General features: G+C 43.1%; 1 protein-coding gene across 1 annotated transcript; it reads right to left on the bottom strand.

Moving 5' to 3' along the window:
* Positions 1 to 12,913: 12,913 nt before the first annotated feature.
* CKAP4 (cytoskeleton associated protein 4) lies at positions 12,914 to 23,300 on the bottom strand (the record flags this gene model as incomplete). The annotated part of the gene is made up of 2 exons (XM_019515821.1): positions 12,914 to 14,713; positions 23,175 to 23,300. Coding segments are annotated over 2 exons (1,458 nt in total), but the record flags the coding sequence as incomplete, so codon positions are not given.

The raw sequence follows: 23,300 nt of genomic DNA, 5'->3' as shown, positions 1-23,300 counted from the left end.
TCAGTGAAGGTTGGATGCTCAGATACCAGCTTCAAATAATAAAAACCTGATTCTTTGGTAAAGCTGTGTCCTTTTGGTGGAGAGAAGGGGGAGCATTGCTAGAGTGAGATGAAAGAGTCAATTTGCATCCTGTTTTGGGTCCACTGGAAGATGCTGGAAGAGAAGCCAAAATTAGCTTCACCAGCTCACACAGGTTTCATAAAGATGCCCTGACACCCTGTAGACTGTTAGATAGGAATTGAGTCCTAAGTCCTGATGTTCTAGAATGGGGGTGAATGATTGGTGGAGGAAACTAGATACCAGACTCTGAAGAGGCAATGCCTTTGCTATCCTACATATGTAGCTTCCAAGAAGATGCGGGCATTAAACATCCATAAGACAATTAGGAAGACATCCTTTGAAGTTCTTTCCAATGTTATGAGTCTGTGTTTCTATGACATACTTCAGGTGTGATCCATGATACCAAAAACTGCATTCAGTGGAACAAGGTTTTAGTTGATAGTGACTATACAATGCCTTCAAAACACAGCCTATAGTAGTGATATGGAATCAGAGCATCCAAGCATCTATCCAACATCGCAGCTCCCCTTATGAAAGCGCAGCATGAACACTGGTCAACCCGATGCAACTCCTTCTCTCCACTCCTTAAAGAGATGCTGGGGAACGCCCACCTTAAACACCTTCACCTGTTCCCCTCAACAGGGAAATTAAGGACAAGTGACTCTAAATGGTAACAACTTTTAGTTATGACTTGTACTTGCCAAAAGCTCTAACTGTTCTAAAAGGAAACTGGTCTTGATGATAAAGACACTGGAGATCTGGGATCAACTCTTGGGTTTCCTACAAACCTACTTCATGACTTGGGAAAATCACTTTGAGATTGATCTTTTGCCAGTAAAGTCAGAGGGAATTTGATCATTGACTTCACTGACAGCTAGATCATAATCACCCTGTGCCTCAGTCTCAGTATCTGTAAAACGAATAATAATAGAGCAGATCAGAAAAATTCTAATGACATGTTGTTTGCATCAGAATCTGCCAGTGGAACAGAGTCAATGTTTCATAAAGACAAACTGATTTTGCCAGAGCTCAGGCTGTTGGGAAGTCCATTCCTCCAGGATCCACGGTGCCCAGAAAACCTGCCATGATGACTCCCCAAAAGACTGAGTCCCCCCCTAGGCTTCTGGGGTCTATGGCTCTCAAACAGGCTGTCAGGAGGACTGCCCTGGAAGAAGGGATTCTCAGGTTCCCGAGGTGCATGGCTTCAGACAGCCTACAAGGCAGATTGCTTTGAAGCTGGGGCACTATTCCCCTTTGTAGAGAACGTTCAGATTTTAGGGGGTTGCTTCTAAGTAGAACAAAACAAGATTTTGAAATAGCAAAATCCTCCCCAAAAATGAATTGCCACTTTCTGCCCAGATCTTTATGATAATTCTTCTTTTCTCCCACTCTTCACCTCTCCTCTCTGGGTAGATTGTTAAGGCTTCTACAGGTGCTGACAGATAGTATGTGTTTTTCAGTGCCTAATTAAATGGGTCTCTAATACTCACTGTAGTTTCTAGGCACTGCTGTAAAACAAACAATATGTACAGTCTGCTACCAATCCCCTAGCCCACATTAATTTACATGACATTTTACCAGAAGGGAAAATGGACTTTTTTAGCAAAGTACTATAGAAGCTTCATTCTGATCTCCAAAGTCTCAAAACAAAACTTTAAAGTGCTAAAAGAGTTTCAAGGAAATTCTGATTCTTGGTCTGCTAACTATATTTTCCATCCTTACTCATAGCTGTAGGATTTCATCCCAACCCCAACCCAAGCAGTATTGACAAGAAAGAATTCTCCACAGGAATTTTGTCTGGATCTGCCAAAAGGAAAATCCTTCTGAGGAAAGCAAGGTCTGGCCCATCTCTGTTAGCGCCTTCCTCTATAATTGTGGGTGAAAGCTGAGGGTGGGGAGGAGATAGGTAACCTTTCATTTGAAATAATTTTTCCAAAAGGGCATGTTTTGGAATGGTTTACTTTGGTTTTATTTCTTCCATAGCACAGCTAGAATCTTATATGTGTAAATGGTCCCATCAGCAAAATTTAGGACTATCTCAGCAAGGATTTCTGGGTCAAATATGTTTATTTACATACCTACCAAATAGCTATTCATCCCACATTTTCTAGTTGGCAAAGGGTGGAAAACACTTCCTGGCTTATAGAGGCCAGTCCCCAACTATTATAGACAACACTATCATAAAATCCATGTCCATAAATTGATTAAGCTCTAGCTGAAAAATAGTTTGGTTTCTTTGTTTTAAGCTTAATGGACTATGCCTCCCATATTAACCTATTCATTACTCATTAATTATTACTTGTATTGTTGTTTATGCATTTCTATTGTTATAGCAGGCATCACCAGTTGGCATTATTACACATGTAGTTTGAGGGTATTAGTTTTGTGAGCAAGTGTTGACTCTTGGAAAGACCACATTGGGGTTTTACCAGGATTTGTAGTGGAGTTTTGTGAGCAACAGGAGGGTTACTTTCTGCTTTGATCTATGACTTGAGTCAAATCTTGAGGTAGAGTTTTTCCCTGGCAACTGGGCTTGGGTATTGGGTTAACATTCCTGGAAAAAAGGATTGCCCTGTATGCAGTTTGACCATCTTATGTCCGGAACAATGTATGCATGTAGCTAAAGGAAATGACAGCTACAGGATACACGCAAACTACATCACAGATTTCTCCTCCCCCGGAGGTTGACCTGCAACATGGCTACACATCAGTAAAGGGTAATACTGATTTTGGAATAGGGTTCTAGTGCTAGAAGAAGGTGCAACAATACTACAGAAGCACCCTGAGTTCCACTGTCCATACAGGAAATAAAGTATAGCCCCTGCTTCAAAGATCTTAGAATCAATGTATTCATATGATGAGATCACAAATGGGACAGGGACCAGGTAACAGTGAGGTGAATTAATTCCGTATATGGAGTAGCAGACATTTCCCTAATTAGCTTAGAGCTGGATTATTTCCATGGTACTATGCCTGAGACACTTCAATGTGCTACAAGCTAATTCTGAAGATCCTGATATTGCATTGAATCAGCGTGAAATCATGTAAGCATAAGGAAGCATCTGCATAGGATCAGGGCCTAAAGCAGAAAGAACCAACTTTTCCAAGAGAGAAGGGAAATACTGCAGTCATAAATAAGGACAGTTTTCAAGGAAATCGCATCTCATAAGAAAGCAGACAGAGAGGGCCATGAACCAAAAAAGTCAAGTTCACCCAGCTGTGAAGCTAGAGGATCTAAGTGAGTTTCCTGGATTCTGCAGATAGAGGCTAGTGTATTTTCCCAGGGGAAGATACCATCTCTCCTGCAGATAGGCAGGGCTGATTTAGCTGTCTAATAAAATCAAAGATATCTAATACAATGTCAAGAGTAATTTAGTCCAGTACAGGTATTTGATCATATCTATTCAGAAGAGTGTGAAGGGAAAGAATGAACAGATTAGTTTACATGACCAGGACAGACCTTAGATATGCCAATGTCTAGGCAGTTGCTGAGCTCCTTTTGAGTTCCACTTTCTCTCACCTCTTCCCTGGTCAACGTGCACACGTAGCCCTTCCAAACTTTTCCCCACTCTTCTGCAAAAGAAGAATCAGTGCTCACCTAGTGACATCATTCTCCTTTCACTGCTGATAAGCTCTTTCTTGCCAGATGTTACTATCCATCTTATTTTTGCACAGGGATGACTCCAGGCATAGAGACTTTTTACTTGAGTCCAAAATGAGCAGTCTGTTATCTAACTAGGTGTGCCTCGCACATAGCAATGGGAATGAGAACTTGTAACAGAGCAGTTAGAATTATAACAGGTTTCCCATAGAGAATCACCATTTTGTCCCCATCTACCATATAACACAAGTGAACAGAGGCAGAAAAAAGTGATGCGAATGGTCCAAAGCCACACAGAAGGTCTGTACCAGATAGAAATAGAGCCCACATCTCATAACTCCCACTCTGACACCAAGATAAGGGATCAGGTCACAATTATAGATACTAGGGCTGTGCAAAATTTCAGTGGCTGTTTCATTTCGACGCTGTTTCGTCTGCACCAGTGCAGTTCATAGGCTCATCTGTGAAAAGTGGTTTGTAAATTCCCTTTGAGGATCCGGCCTGAGAGACTGGAGACAGGCAGTGTTCTGTTCTTGTCTTTGATAGATTTTTGGTGGGCGCTTAGTTTGGTGCACAGTTGTTGCTTGGTGTCTCCATATATTTTCCATCAGGGCACTTGGTGCCTCTGATGGAGATATGTATCGTATTGTGAAGATATCTGCATACTGGAGATATTGTTGGCAGGTTTTGCATGTCTTGTCATGGCATGGCCTGGATCCATTCGGTACGTTTTGGGTTGTAGGAAGTTGGCTTCTGGTAATGAGGTTAGTGAGGTTCAGTGCTTGTTTGAATTTACAAACCACTTTTCACAGACGAGCCTATGAACTGCACTTCATCAACCTCCTAGGTAGTAGGTACAGAAACTCATGGACTCAATATAGACATTGGAATTCTGACCCACTACAACTTGCTGGACATCTGACTCCCCAGGTACCTTTCCACTTTTACCTGTGCTGCTACATCCCACTTCCCCCCACCCCCAGCCTGTCCATCACCCCCTGACATTTCCATTTCCATTTTCACTGACTGGCTTTCTTGCCTGCATTACATGCCAGCCTCTGGCTTCTTGACTATTCCTTCCATCCAGGAACAGCACACACACACACCCCCCAACTCCAGGTGCTTCCTTAGCCTGACAAAGGGTTTTTCAACCCCAAACCTTGCTAAGATATATTTCTGTAACAATTCAGTTGGTCTGCTAAAAGATACCAGATTAGACTGACCCAAAGATCCTTGTCTGCCAGTGCCATGTCCTTAGACCAAACCCTTAGCACCTGACTGGAAGGACACAGGGCCCTGGGCATGGGCGAATGGTGCCACCTGAGTCGGGGGGCACACCAGTGCCCCCCCAGAGGCCAGTCAGCAATCAGGGTGGGGGGGTCCCCCTGTGGCCTATCACACTGACTGGGAGGTGTGCCAGCAACACTCCCAGAAGTGCCAACAGCACTTCATCTGGTGTGCCCACTCCCTGACCAGTGCTTGCAGTGGGGGCACTGGTGCTTCCACCTGTCCCCCCATGCCCATCACCTAAGCGGGGAGCGCTGCCTGTCAGGGGGTGCATCAGCACTCTCATGTGTTGCTACTGGCCCTGGGCACATCTAAGCCCCAGGGCTGGGGCTGGCAGGGACAGTTCTCTGGCAGCTGCTGGAGAAGAAGCTCCTACAGGAGAGGAAAGAAAGTCCTTGTGACAGTTTGGCTGCCTGGGATGCTGCTGATGCTATTGTGCTGCTCACTAAGTGATTATTACCTGTTGTTATTTAAAGTGGGGGACCGGACTGGGGCTGTAGGGGAGGAGGAGGCCTCATTAGGGCACTACTATGTCATGTAGAGGCCCCAGTGCCAGTGGGGGCACACCTTAACACACATGCACGGTCACACGTGTCATGAGTTTTGCTTGTCAGGAGCTTGTGGTGCAGTTTCCTAGAAACCCCTGCACCTATCTCCTTGAAATCTGGCAGGCTTTGTGGCCTCAGCAGGGGCTACCATGCCTGCAGTTTTGACCCCACTGTGCCTTAACACACACACACACGTGACACAGGTTTTGCTTTCAAGGTCTGAGATGCAGTGTCCCAGAAACCCCTGCACCTATCTCCTTGAAACTTGTCAGACTTCATGGCCTCAGAAGGGCTACCATCTCTGCTGTTTTCATCCAACTATTCCAAAAAAATGACAAAGTTATAGGCAGCCTGATGCTTTTATTTTTAAAATGTTTACATTTAAATAAAATATGTTTAGAAGAATAACTATTCCATGTGACTAAGTGTTATTTTTAGGGGATGGATTTTTTTTAAAGAACTCAGCTCTTAGCTGCTATGTAGGAATATAAATAAGGACCAAATATAAATGAAAATAAAAGATTATTTTTGTTTAAAGCTGCTCTGAATAGGATCTGTTAAATGCCCTTGTAGAAACCTGGTCCCTGTTAAAGTTCCTACGTAAGACTGAGCTGTTTTGAAAAATCTTACACTGCATATAAGTCCTGAAACCCTACCCCTAGTAATATAAAGGAAATATCCCCCAGAAGTGCAGGTACTATTGAGAATTAATTCTCACTTGCCTTTTTAGATCTAGAAATGAAAAGTGCTATTTAGATGCTATTAGTACTTAGCAAAACACATCTTTAAGGTGTTGCTATCATAAAATACTGTCACTAGATGGCAGGTTTCAGCTGTTTAATCAGAAAATGGCCTTCAGCTGTTTAAGAAGCTTGTGCTCTGCTGAAGAGGCAAAGTTGATTTTGAAATCAAGTGGTGTATGTTTTCCTCTGAAGTCATCCACCCTCAAATTCATTTAAAAAACCACCAAAAGTCATATTTGTGGAGGAAATGGAAGCAGCTAGAGTTTTGCTCTTAAAGGAGATAGCAGATGAATCACTCCAAAAGATGAGGGTGATCAGAGTGGTTGTGGCTGGACTGGGGGAAGGGAAGAAGATAGGAAAGGAAACCAGGAAAAGCAGGAAGAGTAAAGGAGGTAGGGGAGAGTTTGGAAAAAGGTAAGAGGCTGCTGTAGCAGGTTGAAAGAGCACCAGTGGAAGGGATGGCCAGTTAAGTGAGAAGTAGAATAGAGAAATAGTCACCAAGCAAGATGGATCTGGAGTGTGGTGCAGGAGGCTGGTTGATGCATGTCTGGCAACTCAGAGGTGGACCTCTGTCTGCAGAGGTAATAGTGTTGGGTAAGCAGCCAGGAAGGAGCTGCTTGTTGACTGGCCAGAATGCATGAATTGATGCTGATGGGACAAAGGAGACAACAGCAAAAACAAAAGCTGTAAAGTTGGCCAACTGTGTGGCCCCAAGTCTGGTGCATTGGTAGTGCTAGAATCCTGCTTACTGCATGGTCCCCACCCTTATGGTCTCACATTGTCAAAGATGCAGTGAGTCTATGACTCTGCACAACTTTAGTTATAATCACTCTTAGGAATGTGGGTGTTTTTAACACTATACAATAGTAAGTGTTGTATTTCACTGTCCAAAAACATTTTTATATCAGAGGTGTCCTGTGCTCTCTGCAGGCAGGAATTAAACTTCAGAACATCCCTGGGAAACATTAGTGATCACTAACTTAATGTTACTGCTAAATAAATTGAGGCATCAGGGTTCAGCGTCTTGTGCAGAATCACAATGAGTCAAGATAAGGAGAGGGGAGCCAGAATTGTCCTGCTCTGGCTGCAAACCCTTGTGGGCAAAAGATTGTGGAAATTTCCAATTATGTGGAACTCCATGTACAAATAGCGATGAGGCACAGGAAGTTAGGTAGCATCAATTATGTAGAGACCGAAAAAGAGGATGTGTAAATGGGGTCCATGCAAGAATGGAGATTTTTCCATGCATAGTTGGAGTAAAGATAAATGAGGGCTGAAACTTAATGCAAACTGGTGGATATGTGTATAGTTCAGAGCGGGGAGGGTTTAGGATTTATGGAACATGAACTGCTGAGAGATGGAACTGCCTTAATCTTCACCTGTTTGGTTTAAAACTGGTAGCAGCTGTGAGATTCGAGCTTGGCTGGGAAAGGGACTGAGGCAGAGATCAGAAACAAAACACACTGCAGCTTCTTATCATCCTGGCAGTGGCTAGCTGGTTGAGCCAGGGGTCGAAACGCTTTGCCTCTTGCTGCTTTTTCTGTCTCTGGTGGGTTAGTGGAACATCTCCCCCAAAAGAGGAAGTCAGCTGAAAAGTAGTGGCAGGGGCATGTGGTGCTCTCTTGATACATTAGAGGAGCCCGATGAGAGGCAGTGTGGCCTAGAACTGTGGTCTAGCCTTAATGCATGAAGGGAGTCAGCTGCAGACAATGGCTTGTTGTCAGTAACTGTTTTTCTTCATGCCTTCTAACCGCTATGAAAGCTGCTGTTGCTGGAGCTTGGCAAACCACTAATGCTTCGCTGCAAGCCATTTTTAATCTCAGCACTGCTGTGGAAGGCAGGCTGAAGGCAAAAAATAGGTGCCTTTGGCATGTGCGTTGCAGGGCTTGACTGACTCATTACAAGTGAATCTCCAAGCTGTGTTTACATAGTAAACTTTTATCTGGGGTTGGTTACGACTGACAGCCATGTCAGCAGAATTGCTTAATGTAGACACAGTTATACTTCTGCCTAAATTGTGCTTCTGCCAGGATAGATTGTTTCTTTCAGTGGCAGAGATGGTTTTATGGGACTGGTATGAAGTGCAGGTTTGCCAGAATATCATTAGCCAGGCTCACAGCAGTTTGCCCACATATGCACTAATAAAACACTCCTAGTTAGATGTTGCCTCCTATGCAGAGTTAAAAAACATGGAGCGAGTTCTTTCTTGTGCCACTCTCCGCAGGAGAGCTCTGCATTTCAAAGATTATGAAATATCATATTTTTCTATGGTTCTGTCCCAACCAGTCTCAATCCTTTATGGTGCCTGGTGTGAAAGTTAAGGAGCTACGTGTATACCCAAGGTTCCTGCATATACTCTTAGATTCAATATTGGCCGGCAGCTCCTTTGAAAATGGAGAATTGTGAATGCTGGTAATTCCTTTTGGCAGGGAAGGGGAGCAAAAACCACTCTTCTCACCCTGGGGCTCCAAACTTTGTAACATTAGAACTGTGTCCCCACTACCTTCCCACTCCACCCACACACACACACATGCCTCCATTGGGGAGACCATTGCCGGTGTAGCTATACAAGTAAAGCTGCATTGGTAAGCACTGTACATACACCTGCATAAGCCATCACAGTCTATGCAAATCTGAACTTTCAGCTTTGTCAGCTGATCCACAGTCACTACTTGTGCCCAGGCTCTTACCCCTGGAAAATGAGGGGGAGTGTATCTGTCTTTCACTGAGGAACAAGTTACTTCACATTCATCATTGGGTAGAGTGTACACATGAGCAATGACTGTGGCTTAGTTGAGGTACTGCAAGTTCACACCCTATCTTACCTTGTGTGTTAATTTGTTTGTGCCCATACTTAAGTGCAGTCAAGATCTATATCTTAGTTGCTTTTCCCTAAAAGGAAGATACAAAGGCTCCCTTGTCAGGCATTCTGAGAACTGATTATGTTAATATTTATAAGGGACTGGGGAGTTCCAGAAATTCACCACTGAAGTACTAAATATTAATTACTACCCACATCAGGGAACACTAATGACAGAACCAGAACCTCCTCCAGTGTGTGTGTTGGAATCTGGGATAATGTTGTTGAGCATTATGATAACTGCAGGTGTAAAATTTGGGGCCAAGTTAAAAAAGTAGGAAGGATTTGGGTTTTTGTTTGGAACATGAGGTAAGTTATATGTTTTCCTTTGACTCAAGCCTGCAATGAGATCTATAATCAGTGCTTGCGTGTGATTTGCAAGCTTTGAAAATCACTTATATTCTCAGAAATGCACTGTACTATTTAATACGAGTTAGATTTAGCATTTCTTGCAGTCTTTGAGCTACAGGCTCTTGTCTGGCCCAGATAAAAAGGGTAAAGTAGCTAGAAGACATTTTTAAATTTGTACTTCTTGGACCTAGCTCCCAGCGAAAGTTACAGCAACCTCCGACCTGTTTCAAGTCATGGCCGCTGACCACAATCAAGTATTCTTAGACTATAAGAGACCATAAAAGAATTATGAACCATCCAGAATTAAGATTGATTCATCGGCTTTATTCCCTAAAGGGAAACAAGAAGCAGCTGAACTGGGTGCCAGGATCTGAAATCTGTATTATAGCTGCCATATATACTTCGAAAATAACTAATCCAGATAGGTGAAGTACATCACATGTGGTATGTGTATTTCTACCTGAAATGTTACGTTTCATGAGGGGTCAGCCCTTAAAATGATCGCTAGTCCTTTGGTATAACACAATTATGGACATCAGTCTAGGTCGGGGTGGGTAAAATGCGGTCCGTGGTCTGGATGTGGCCCGCGAGGCTATTCTATCCAGCCCGTGGGGCCCCTAAAAAATTTAGGAAGTTAGTATTTATCTGCACCGGCTGCCTGTCATGCTGCCCTCGATGCCTTGCCAAAACTCAGTAAGTGGCCCTCTGCCTGAAATAACTGCCCGCCCCTGGTCTAGGTAGAACATAGCATGCATCAGAAAAGTGCAATTTTCATCTTAGCAGCAACTGTTCTACTGGCAATGCCTTCTATCAAAACAGTTGTGCTGTAAATAGGAGGAGTGGACTCTTATCAATAATGAATCCCCTCATTTGAAAAACACTACCAGGCCATTCTTAAAGACAAAAAAGAAAAATTGTTTGTACTACCACTACTTATGAAAGCTCCTGAGAGATGATTCTTTGCTGTGAAATTCTGAGCTAGATTTTAAATTCTTGAAACTTGTGGTAGGAAAAGGGACAGGTTCTGATCTGTAAGGGGGTTTGGTTTCTAGTTCTGATCATTCCAAGACAGGGGTGAGCTGTGATATTCAAATCTGGGTCAAAATTCCCCAAATTCAGAGATCTGCATTATAAAATTTGGGTTTATCTTTATATTTGGTTTTTTTTCCTAAGGGGAACACTTAAATCAACATTTCCCAAAGTTTTTAAGCTGAACTTCTTGAAAGTAATACCAGCTGCATTCCCCATAACAAAAAAAATCCTTGAACACAAGCAGCCATTTAAGACAAGTTGTATAGATTTAGCTGTGTAGGCCAACCTTTATGGCAGGTGTGCCACAAACTAGTCCCATGCCCTCCCCAAGTGCTATTCCGATTCCCTTCCCCTGTCTAATCTACTGCTCTGCTTTCTGCTCCCTCTCTGATTAGCTGCTTTGCTTTGTTTCCTGCCGTGCCTGCCACTGTGCTACCTGTCCCCTCCCTGATCTGTCAGATGTCACATACAGAGGGTGCCTGGGCCTTTTGTGGCACCTGTGTTACAGGCTGGCCACCCTGATCTATGTCATTTGACACTTGTTTCATTGGCTGTCCGCACTGAAATTGTCAACAACGTTGACATTTGAAAGCATTTTTGTGCCTGAGTCAGCACTGAAATGAATAATGTATTTCACTCCTAGAAGCTATTGTTTCGAGTCCTCTGAAGACTCAAATAGACAGTGCTGCTTTGATGGTACTCACACAGCATTTTTAAGGTTGTCTTTGGAACTATAACAGGGATCTCCTTTTAATATGAAAGCTGAGACTCTAGAGAAAAAGTGAGAAGCTGTTCCACCCCTCTTCCCAGCTATTCTCTGCACCCTGCAGGAAACATTTTTGAAAGTGAAAGTAAGCAACTCAGGAGAGAAAAAAAAATCAAAAGTTCCAAGTGTTTATTATGTATTAAAAATACTGCAAATAAGCCATACAGTTCATTTCACAGTAATCTAAACAGTTGTTCAAAAATTGAAATGAAAAGTCAACAAGGAACAGTGCAGCTTAAAAGGAAACACACTATCTCAGTGTAGTTCATCCTTCTTACTTATTAAGGCTCTTTGAACAGTTGAACCTCTTACTATATGCAGTGGGAACAGCCTTAAAATTGGCTGAATGTCTTATTCTGATGTACCTAAAGAGTCCTTTTTGCCCAGGCTGTCCCCAGTAACGTACCATTTTTCAGAGGTGCTATTTGTATGAATTTATTTTCTACTGTAGCCAGGTACCTAATGCAGGGTGGGCACTATATTCTCAGATAACCTCATCTTCAGAGTGACTTACATCTATGTGTAGACACCTTTTAAAATACTTGTATGACATTTGAAAACTTCAGAAAGAACTAACATCAGAAATCCTTTCCAATAGGTTAAAAAAAAACAAAAACAGAAAGCTCTATGTCTAAGTGGTTCTTTGCATGAACAGCAATGTTTAGTGTGCTCTAAATATCTGACACATTTTCTGCTTCTTAACCAGTGTGAGGCTTGATTCAGTTTCACTGACATCACTGGCAAGCTCCCATTGACTCTCTGGTACAGGATCAAGCCCTTATGCAAAATAATACAGTAATACTAATTCAAGTCACTGTGACCTCAGGGGAAATCTTTGGAGGCATTATATTTAGAAGCAATTCTGCTAATACCATCCTGTATTTTCTCTTTCTCTATTTTTTTTAATAGCATGGTTCATATAGATGAAAACAGGATTTTTGTTTTAGTTTTCCTTGTCCACACTCCAGATCATCCCCACAACAACCAAAGGTGATGTTACAAATGGGAAAATAGGACTTGAAGGGAAAAATCTGCCAAATAATCTTAGTAACACCAAAAGAACATGACCAAATCTTACTATGCACTCTGAATTCTGACTGACAGTGAACTGCATCCTCTTGCTCAGATTGCTCTGTCCAGCAATGACAGTCTATACCTGGGGGTTTGCAGGTGCTGGGGGAAGGTACTCACTATAGGCTTTTAGGAAGCTGGAATCTATGGTTGCCTTGCCTTTTCCCTCCCTCTGTGGGTTTTCCTGTATGCAACTGTGTATGCATAGCAGTCTGTCCTTTTTTACCTTCACTGGAAACTGCAAAAACTGATGGGTTGTTATAGGCTTGGCTTATACTTAACTTTTACCAATATGAGTATTTTGCTTAGGCGTGTAAACTTTGTTCTTCAGCTGAAACAATTAAATTCGTAAAAGCTCCAGTGCAGTGGTTCCCAGCTTTTTTAGATTCAAGGCATCCTTTGAAAAATGTCTGCTCTTACGTTTCACTCAGTTTTTTACTAAAGAAATATAACAGAGCAATTCTTCTGTTGCAAAGATATCAAAGACTACAGCAGGTCAGAATGGATTCCTATTTGAAATCTCTGGACTTATCTTGTGAATCATGCTTGCACACTTAATGGTGCTAATATTGCATGGCACCCCACAGCACCTTTAAATGGCTATCAATGCACCCTGGGGTGCAACAGCACTTAGAGAATCACTCCTCTAGCATGTGTCAATATAAAGATGTCTTATACCAGCAGTTTTTCCCCCTTTTCTATAGGAATAGCTGTACTTGTATAAAGTACCCTTACATCATTATAACTAGGACCACGCTGTCTGATGGTTGGAGTTACAAAGAAGGGGCTGTATCACTAACTAGAACAGGGCAGTTAAAGCAAAATATCATTCTAGATTTAAAAAAGCCTTTAGTAATTTAAACCTCTGTGAAACTTAAAAATACCCTGCACAGAAGAAAAGTACAGGAAAATGAGCAGATCTGTATCAGACTGTAAAAGCATTCTTGTTTTCTTTTGGAGGTGTCAACTCATCTTTAAAGAGAGTAAAAAAATAAAAAGGAGGGGGCATACAAAAGCTAATTTTCTAAAAAAATCCAATACTTGCCTAATCAGCACTGTTCCTCAAATCTTTTCATGTATCTTTTCTACTTTCACAAACAATCTTTCCAGATCATTCCTTAGGTCATCTATTGTGGTCTTCACCGACTCCAGGGTGTTCTCATTAGTTTCAATTTTCACTGAATAAGCAACTAAGCTATCTACTGCAGTTCTGACCATTTTCAAGTCAGTATCGACCTGACTGACAGAAGACCTTAAATCACTGACAGAGCCTTCCACAGAAGACAGCTTTTCTATATATTCTTGAGGTTGTGCTTGATCCATCTGAGGCTTTTCTTGATCCAGCAAAGCCCTAACTTCTTTCTGGATGTTCTGAAGGGCATCAGCAGAGTTTGGGAGGTCACTTACACTTCTTCTCAGTTCATCAATATCATTGAACAATGAAATCTGAGATTCACTGAGACTTCTCAGAGTGTCTGATATTGAACTTGTATCAGCACCTAAGGTGTCCCGTAGAGCTGTAATGCCTTCCTCTAAGGAAACTAGCTTGTTCTCATGCTCCTCCTGCCTAGAAAGAAGGGATTCCATCTTTTCAATGTATTGAGTGGTAGCCGAAGTCAGGGACTCAAGACTGTCTTCTACAGGTCTGAACCTGGATTCAAACCTTTCCTGATTCTTTTCAAGGATTTCTGGTATGTTTTCTGGGAGTTCGTTTACATCCTGTTTGAGGTTGGCTTTAATATGCAGTAAGTCTTCATCAAGTCTTTTAATCTCATCAGGGAACTGTGTAAGGGATTCTTCAGCTTTAAGAACTTTCTCTCGTAAAGCTTGTAATGAAAGGTGTTCAGTGTCTGCAGCCTCTTTGAATTTCTCGTGTTCCTGTTTGAGGTTAACTAGTTCTTTGACTTCAGTATAAACATCAGATTCCATTGAATCTATTGTACTTCTCAGCAACTCTATGTCCTTTTCTTTGGTTTTCAAGGATGCTTGCACATCATCAAGAGCATCTTTCAGCACCTTTAACTCATGTTTATATGCGTCTTTTTCTTCCATTGAAGCAACCTTTGTTTTCATATCGCTGATTTCATTTTGGCTCCTTTTCTGGACTTCAGTGAATACAGCAATGTTATCATTTATAGACTTGGTTAACTCTGTTAGTCTTTCTTCCACAGTATTTTCAAGAGATGTGAAGTCTCGCTCTCTTGAGTCCTTTACCATATGGATGCCATCAGACAGGTCTTTCAAGATTTCATTTTGTAGTTTCTCAAGAACTTCACTGATGCGATTTATTTCATTCTCCCCTTGCTTAACAGTCTTCTCCGTAACTTCTTGCTTCTGCTGAACTATTTTCATCGCTGATTCAAAATCTCCAACTGTAGCTTGAATGGACTGTACCTGAAACAGAAATCCACATATATTATACCTTAAAATGGCATCCTATGCATCTCTCAAAGGTACCTATAGCTCCTATTAGTGTAGAAGCTAAGCACATCAGAATCCATTATGTTTCCTGCCTCTCAACCCTGTGCTGAGGTTGGGAAGTACTATTATAGCCGTTTACAAATGGTAAACTAGGGACCAGCTCCACAAAAGTGACATTCCCAGCGTCTCCCAGGAGGTCTGTGGTACTGAATCCAAATCCTTTGACTTGGCCCTCAAACCATCAAATCCTATTTCTCTTGGGCTCAATCTAACAGGCCTTAAGTCCTTATTTGGACAAAACTTACACCAGCTTCTGCAAGAATTTTGCTTTATGGACTGTGGGCCTGGGGCCTCTGTAAGTTCACTTTTTTTTAAAAGCATCTTTATCAATTTAAGCTTTAAATCAGAGTGATTGAATGGATAATTACAGAACAATAAATGAGTGTTAAATTATACAAGACAGGGCACCTTTTAAAGGAAAAAATGGGAGATGGACTGGGGAATGAAGTAGTAATGACACATGTAGGACTTTCATTATATTTCATTTTCTCTAAGTTAACTTTAGTTTTTATATTTCTCCCAAATTGTGTTGTATGATGATAATATATGTTTAGTTTTAAAATATTTCAGTTATTTAGTGCCCTCTGTTGTTACTGCTGGACAGGCTGACCTGGGCCCTTTGAACTATGAGCTGGTGGTCTCAATCCAGTTCAGTGTCTACATCAGGAGTAGGCAAAATGCAGCCTGTGGGCCACATGCAGCCCGCCAGGCCATTCCATCTGGCCCACGGGACCCCTAAAAATGTAGAAAGTTCATATTTATCTGCCCCTGTCTGCCTGTCATGCAGCCCTCGACGGCTTGCCAAAACTCAGTAAATGGCCCTCTGCCCAAAAAAATTGCCTGCCCTGGTCTACATCCTGAAAATGACCCTCACAGATGGCACTAGTGGACACAGTTGTTGGCACTAGCAGCAAAAAGGACAAAGGTTGAATGAGTATGAAAATTAAGCACCCTTTCACCTTAGAATTAGGGTGTGGGCACATGAATGTACCACCACTACCTCTGCTGTTCCCAGTCCATGTATAAAAATCAATTCGAGTCTCCAAAGCTGCCAAGATGGTATTCATCACAAGCACTAAATTAACATGATGGAAAATAAAAAAGCAATTAAACTCCCACTGGCTTCAGTGGAAATTCTTCACCTACAGTACCTTTAGGACTTGGGTATGTAGCACTGCTGAGTAATGCCTGCTATCTTGTCTCCCTCTGTGTAGCACACCTGAGGGGTATAATAATGAGAACTACCACACAATCTGTCATGTGTGATGCACTGTTTCAGGGTAGCTCATCTATCTAATAACTAGATAATTTCACTGAATAAGATTTTTTTATTTTTAGTTGTGAGTCTTGAAGTCTTCTCTCTGCTTCTGATCCCACAAACACTTCTTACTGAATTAGTCAATTAAGTTACTAATTAATCATTAAATGATCCATATGCATGTTGACAAGATTAAGGCCTCAGACTGAACTTTCCTTCACCTCAGTGGGGGTCTGAACTGAGCATGAACTGCAGAGTTTGGATAAGAGCTGTTCTCTTGAATGCAAACTCTGAATGACTTACTGTGGGGATGTCAAATGTGTTTGGCCCCCAGGCTGAACCTGGATCATAGGACTCCTCATGTACCAGCCCCAGAACCACTTCTGGCATCATGGCAAGCAATGTCTGCATTAAGCACTGCAGGTTGGCAGTGCTGGCGCTGGCTCGGGGAGCCATGGGGGTTAACGCAGCTGCTCGCCCTGCTGCTGCTGCAACACATCTCCAATGGGATTCCTTACAAACCCCTGATTTACTATATATTGGACCAAGTAACCCCGACGTTTTCAAGACAGCCTGCAAAAGAAATGTGGCTTTACTCACCTTTTAACCTTTTTCTCTTGGAGAATAGGGGTAAGAATTTTCTCTCCCCACTCCCCTTTTTTAAGTCCATACTAGGGAAAATATTATCGCTATTCCTTGCGTTTGCTAAAGAACTAATGAACTAGAGAGGGAACTTTCTCAGCCTATGGTTGAAGAGCCAAACACTCTTACCTTTTCAAGAAAAACAAACATTTATCCCAAAAACTTGACAGGACTTTGAGATAAGCAGGCATAATCTCTGCTCAAAAACTCCTTTTAATTGCTTAAGTTTTCAATTTAATTTGTTCTGATGTAACAACTTTTATTTGCTTTTCAGTTCTTCTGAAAAACCAGGGAAAGCAAAACCTGATGTTTGTAATAAAAAAAAAAAAGTGTGGAAAAGCACCTTGGGAAGCTAGGCACGATTAAACACTACAGTCCCCCAAAAGGACAAGGCCCCCTTACTCCAACTTTTATACATTATAGAGAACCAAAAATAACATCATTGGTTTCCTCTCAACTCAGTCTTTAAAAAATAAAATAAGTATTTTGCCTCTTTAATAGTGTGTGACCTGAAAGTTATACAAAACTAAAAATAAATCAAGTAGGAAAAGAATTGGGGTAACATAAATCTACAAAATCATATTAGTCTAAGCTACTACCAGTGATCTTTTATTCTGATTATGCCATTGTAACAAGCTTATTTTTTCTGTACCACTAACACTGACATGTCACCTATTAGATGTCTGTAAACCTTATACAATGCAAGGAAACCATTACACACTTAACTCAGATACAAGATAGAATCTATATCAAAATTAAATTAAGCTGGTAAAATCACCCTGTTAATTAGTCTTCAAAAAGTACTGTAAAACAGAATTTATTCAGTTTGCTAAGTTCAAATTGTACCACCCAAGGCATAAAATTACCAGAGAAAAAAATGTTCAGCGGTGACCAACAGGTAACTCACCAATATAGAAGGGGGAACCCTCTACTGATGGAAAGAGACTTCTGACATAGGAACAGGAGTGTTGGGGAAAGATGGAATGTAGTTCTGTTAAATCAATTCTCTACTTGCATATTCTTGAGGGTCTCCATCCTAATGGTGTAAATTAAAGTCACTCCCTTGCACATAATAGTCAAGCTAGACTAGTTTCTAATCTTACCTACCCTGTTACATCTCTATTCATTTTTTTCTAAACAATAGCTAACTAGCCCCTTAATAAGCCTCTTGCAACCCCCCAAATTCAAAATGGTAATTCATGTTCATTATAAAGAGGTGTAGTCTCTTGCCAGCTACTTCTGGATGGAGAAGCATAAAATATAGTCCCAGTCCTCAAAAGGTTTAATATTGTGAATAAAACTGACAAATATTCTTTATCTACCAACCATTTTTTTCTTCTTTTTACCAGCCATCTTATGTCTGTATTTATTATGTCAGAAAATTTTGGGTCCTCCGAACATTGTACTGTGCCTCAACTTTCCACATCATTTCCTTTCTCCTCTTATGGCTGATGTGAAAAGCAATGAGGTTATGTAACTCTTACTTATGACAACGGCACTGCATGGCAGAAGACCAAAATGGGGGGAGTGCTCCCCCAAACGGGCTGTACAGCAAGTGCTGTATGAGTAGAGTGCAGTATCCTACAGTGGAGTGCAGCAATGAATTAATACCAAGCCTTTTTGCTCTTAAGTGCCAACAGAAGAACAGACTTAACATAATGTTAAGTGTTCGACTGAAACACAGCATGATCTACATGCTCTATTTTGCATTAAGAAATGCATACCAAAAGTTAACCACCCCCTACATGCAACAGTTTTATGATTATTTCCTTTTAGAACTTGAAGTTTCTATAACAACTAATTAATTGTAACTTTCTTTGTGTACCTGACTCCTAGAGACAGAGCCAACCCTAGCGGGGTTTGGGGCCCAGGACAAATCAGCCTGTGCACAGCCCCCTTAACACTGTGCAGGGTCTCCATGCTTTTTCCACAGTGTGGGGCTGAGCCACAAGCTCCAGGCAGGCCCCACGGGAGGGGCCGGGGCCGGGGCTGCGGCCGCTCTGCCTGGCTCTGCAGGGCCCCCCGTAAAGCATGGGGCCTGGGGTGGTTGCCCTAATTCACCGTACCCGAGGGACGGCTCTGCCTAGACAGCACTATATAAAACTTATGGTTCTGTCTGCAGCAACCTAGAGATGAAGGCAACTGATTATACAAATCAAATCTCAGGAAAAACTTTCTATTAGTGATAGAAACTAGAACAAGTTGCTTAGGGAAGTTGTGGAATCTCCTTCTCTTTCAAGAAGAGACTGGATAAGCAGTTGTCTGGGATACTTGAGGAACAGAAAATTCTGCATCTGTATGGACACCTGAAAGTGTCTTCCAACCCTAAAATTTTGTATGTATTTCTATGTTTGTCAGGATTTGCTGGGATTTTCAAAGGAGCCTAAGGGAATTAGACAACCAACTCTCACTAACTTTGAAAATCCCAAATGAAATACTTTTTCGACTTGGATGGAGTGATGCTGATACTTCTAACAACCGTGGTCTCTCTTTTTCATAAGCGATGGAAACCTCATAAGCAATGGAAAAAAGGAGCACCACCAAGGATTTTCTCTATTGCCTTCCTTTGAAGAAAAACACTATTGAAAAATGTTCTGTATCTGTCGCAATCTTAAAAAAAAAATCACTGCAAATTGAAGTCTGCAGGAGCCTTAGAGGGTCCAGATACAGGTAAGTACCCTTGCCCATTAGCAACAGAGACATGGGTGCGCATGTGATTAAGGGTACATCCAGATGTTCAGGGAAGTTAGGGGGAGGTTAGATATTGTTTAAAATGGCCACCTGATCTAACTTAGTTTGCCCCCATGTGGGCCTTACCCATGGATCCTTAGTTATGTCAATCTAAGTGCAAATTGTACAGAAGTTCCAGAAAGGTTAGATCAGTCAAGAAATCGCCAGTCTGATCCAATTTAACTGTACCTCAGAGATGCACTAAGTTAGATGGGGTTTGGCTAGACCGGTCTAACTGAACTTCTGTATACGTTCTGAGCACAGCCCCAGGGCTGGGAAAGCCTGGCCACTACGTGTTCATCCCAGCCGCAGGGCTGTGCTTTTCCTACCCTCTCCCTGCCCAGCACTGGACTCTTTTTAGCCCCTCAGCCCCTCCCGTCACCACCAGATGAACCAACCAGCCTCCCCCACCAACCCACTGATCATGCAAACTGTTCCTGGTGCCAGTTTTACCAGCATTTAGTTGTACAGGGACCTGACTGAAGCAAATTGTGGTGTGGGGAGGGCCAGGGGGGTTGGTTTGCTTGGGGAGGGGTTGTTTGTCTGGGGGTGGGGGATTGGGAGGGCTAAAAATATTCCCTGGTTGGAGAGGAGAGAGGCTTCCCTCCCACCAAACCTCCCCTGCAAAGCCATCAGTTTGTCCCCACTCCTCTCCCCCTCTAACCCCAATTTACTTTAATCCGGGGGACTGGCAGGATCAGAAAGCCTCTCTTATCCCCCCTAGCCTCCAGCAGACCCTGCTAGCCCCCCAATCTCCCCCACCCTACCTGTTCCATCCCCTACCCCAACTTACCTTAAATCAGGCCTCCAGCACCTATCTCATTACTGAGTTAAATCAGTGAAATGTTTTTAATCCAATATAACCCCCAGAACTTCTAGCTGTAATGTCTGTATAAAGCCTTAGTCTGTCTGATCTTGTAGACAGCTTCTGTCTGGTGAGTCAACTGAGGATAGCAGTTGGGAAGAATTCTGTGCCAAATATTTCATAGATCTGGATTACCATTTGTTTAACACTCCTGCCAGCTACGAACAATGCAGCGTATGCCTTCTCTCCATAGGGGGAGGAAGAAAGTTTTTCTGTTTCAGAAACCGGTCTGGGACTTCAAAGGCAGAACCCAAATTGCTGGTGCTACCACAGGCTTTCCATGTGACCAAGACCAAATCACTTAACCTGCCCATGCCACTTTCCTAGCAATCAAACAGGGAAAACAAAACTTCTGTTCTTCACAGCGGTGTTGCAAGGGAAGTCTGCGAGGTGCTCAGCTTTTGAAACAATACGTGCCATGGAACATACAGAATTATATACACAATCTAGGCATCTAGACTGTTCGCCACATTATGTACGATATTTCTGTGCCACGCATGCCCAACTTAATCTATCCCTTCCTTCAAATTGTGATTTATTTTTTGGTTTGTTTAAGCTAGGTAAACACTATTAGGTGGGCCTGTGAACTTTGTCAGTATCCTGTGAATTTGAAATCTAGTTAGCATGAGAAACTGAATTTAAAGTTAGTTACAGAGACTACACCTTTCCTGTACCGTTACAACTGTATTTTCATTTTGTCTGTTTCCTACATATGCTGGTGTGCGAAAGACCCAACATGAGAAAATGGCTAAGACCCCCTAACTGATCCTGCAAGCTGACCCATGTAAGCAGAACCTTACACTCATGTAGGATGCTAAGAAAAGGTCAGTGGAGTTCTGCGCAGATGGGTGGATCAGATCCCATATACCAACTTACAGAACTGAGACCTAACTGAGCAGTCACACACAGGGCAGTGAAACTGCTCTCAAACGCACAAAACAAAGCAAATGAAAAAGAACTACTGGACTTCCCCCTTACCCCCATCTTTTTAAGGCATTATAATTTCAGACATGGCTTTCATTTGATAGCTTTTCCCCTTGTATTTCACACTTTAAAAGACAAGGTGTAGAAATGCATGTACACTGCCACGTGTGAAACCCTAGCCTAAAACCACACAAAAAAGAATCCTTTGCAAGAACAGGGATGTTTCTCTCATCACAGCAGGGCCACACCCTTTGCTGACTACTTCATTACACTTCCCCCAGCATCAAATGCAATGACAGCTGCTGGGTCTCCTGCTCTTGGCTGGAGATAACGCAGGAAATTAGGAGGCACTGTAAGCAAGGAGTGTGAGTCACTCAGCAGTTCTGCCTGTGCCTCTTCTATAAAACAGGCGGGATTTTTGTTCTCCATAGCGCACAGCAGAAGTGGTCACCAGTAGCAGAAAAGTGAGGGCATGTCTCACTAAAGTTTCACAACAGCACTATCTCCTGCAGTGCCATCCTAAATGGTAAAAAGCCGCAATCATATGAATGCAAAACCACATATCCTGGTGTATTTCAGTTAAGTTGTATTAACATCCAAGATATTAAAATTGTACTACCGAAAATGTGGGCCTGGCCCTTTTACCAGAAAGTGCAAAGTATATTTAATTTTATTATATAACACAGGTGAACCATGTGGATTGCAACTGAATAAATTAGATGATACAGTAAGTTAACAGGGTTGGGTTTCACCAGCCTATGTTTAAATCATGCCTACAACCGTGCATGAAAAGACTTTGGTCTCGTTTTTGTTCTTAGCGCTTGCCCAAACACTGCTGACTGTTTCAGTGGATAAGAGACTCAAGGCTGGAACAGCGGAGGATGGGAGACGTCTCTGATAAAAGAGTATATGCCCGTGGTTCTCAACCTCACTGGACTTGAAGCAACTTTCCATAACTTTTGTGAACTGAGCGGCACTCAATTTCTTAAAAAGTAAGATATATAGATAGGTTACAGTGCTCACCTCCTTCCTGTAGCCAGGCAGGGACAAACCTTATTTGCTTATCTCCTCACACCTTTCCTACCATGGAGAAGCAGGGCTGGAAGGGCCCTCCAGAGGTCATCTAGTCCTGTGGTTCTCAACCTTTTTTGTACCAGGACCATTTGCAAATGTCGATGGCCAGTCCTGACCCAGTGCCCCTCACTCCTGACCCGCTGCCCCCATGCCCCAGCCCCCACAGTGTGTGGGGTAGGGGGAAGGGCATGCGGGGCCCCCCTGGCAGGCTGGAGCTCTACTAGCCTGCAAGGGAAAACCTACAGCTTCCCACATTTTCCTCCTTTAAAGAAGAGTCCATCTTTAAAGTCTGCTCGTGACCCTTCCCTATGTTCTTTTGACCCACTTTTGGGTCACAACTCATGGGTGGAGAAATGCCGATTGAGTCCAACCCCCTGCCATCTCTTTCCAAACCATCCTAGCCAATCTCACAGGTCCTCCTCATCACTTGAAGTGTCCAGGCACCCTTCAAAAGACCCAGCAGCACCCGGGTGAAAATCTCTGGCCTATGCTGTAAGTCTCCATCCCACTGACTGAATCCCCCAGTAGGTTTCTGCACTGGAGGCAGGACCCTGCTTGGATTGAGGAGACTCGTGTGGGCCAGGGGTGCCCAGACGTGGGGGCAGTTTTGCTGGGCGGGGGTGGTGGTGGAGTTTCCTTTGCCGCCTGGGTTCAGAAGTGAGCCCTGCTCTCCGCTGCCCAGAGGACTGAGATGGGAGCCTTTTCTCCAGCTCCTATATGCATCCCCACTCCCTGCCCTTCTGGGCACCCTCCTGGGTCCTTCCTTGGCCTGGGTGCCCTCAGCCCTCCCCCAAGGGGGGGGATGCCCGCACAGGCTGCTATGGCACGTGCTGCCCTGGCAGGAGCCCCCGTGCCCGGCTGCCTCGCCGCTCCGGCGTTACCTGCTGCGCCAGCCCCTGCAGGCTGCGGGCCAGCTGCTCCCGCTGCGCGGCCGAGGCGTGGTGGCCCTGGGCGAGCTGCTGCACTTCTTGGCGGAGCAGCTGCCCGGCCCAGACCAAGGCGGCGGC

This window comes from Gavialis gangeticus, unplaced genomic scaffold (genome assembly GCF_001723915.1).
Source record: "Gavialis gangeticus isolate Ggan-Ray unplaced genomic scaffold, GavGan_comp1, whole genome shotgun sequence".
NCBI classification, from domain to species: domain Eukaryota; kingdom Metazoa; phylum Chordata; order Crocodylia; family Gavialidae; genus Gavialis; species Gavialis gangeticus.
The sequence above is the reverse complement of the archived record's forward strand: the minus strand, read 5'-3'. Positions and strand labels throughout refer to the sequence as shown.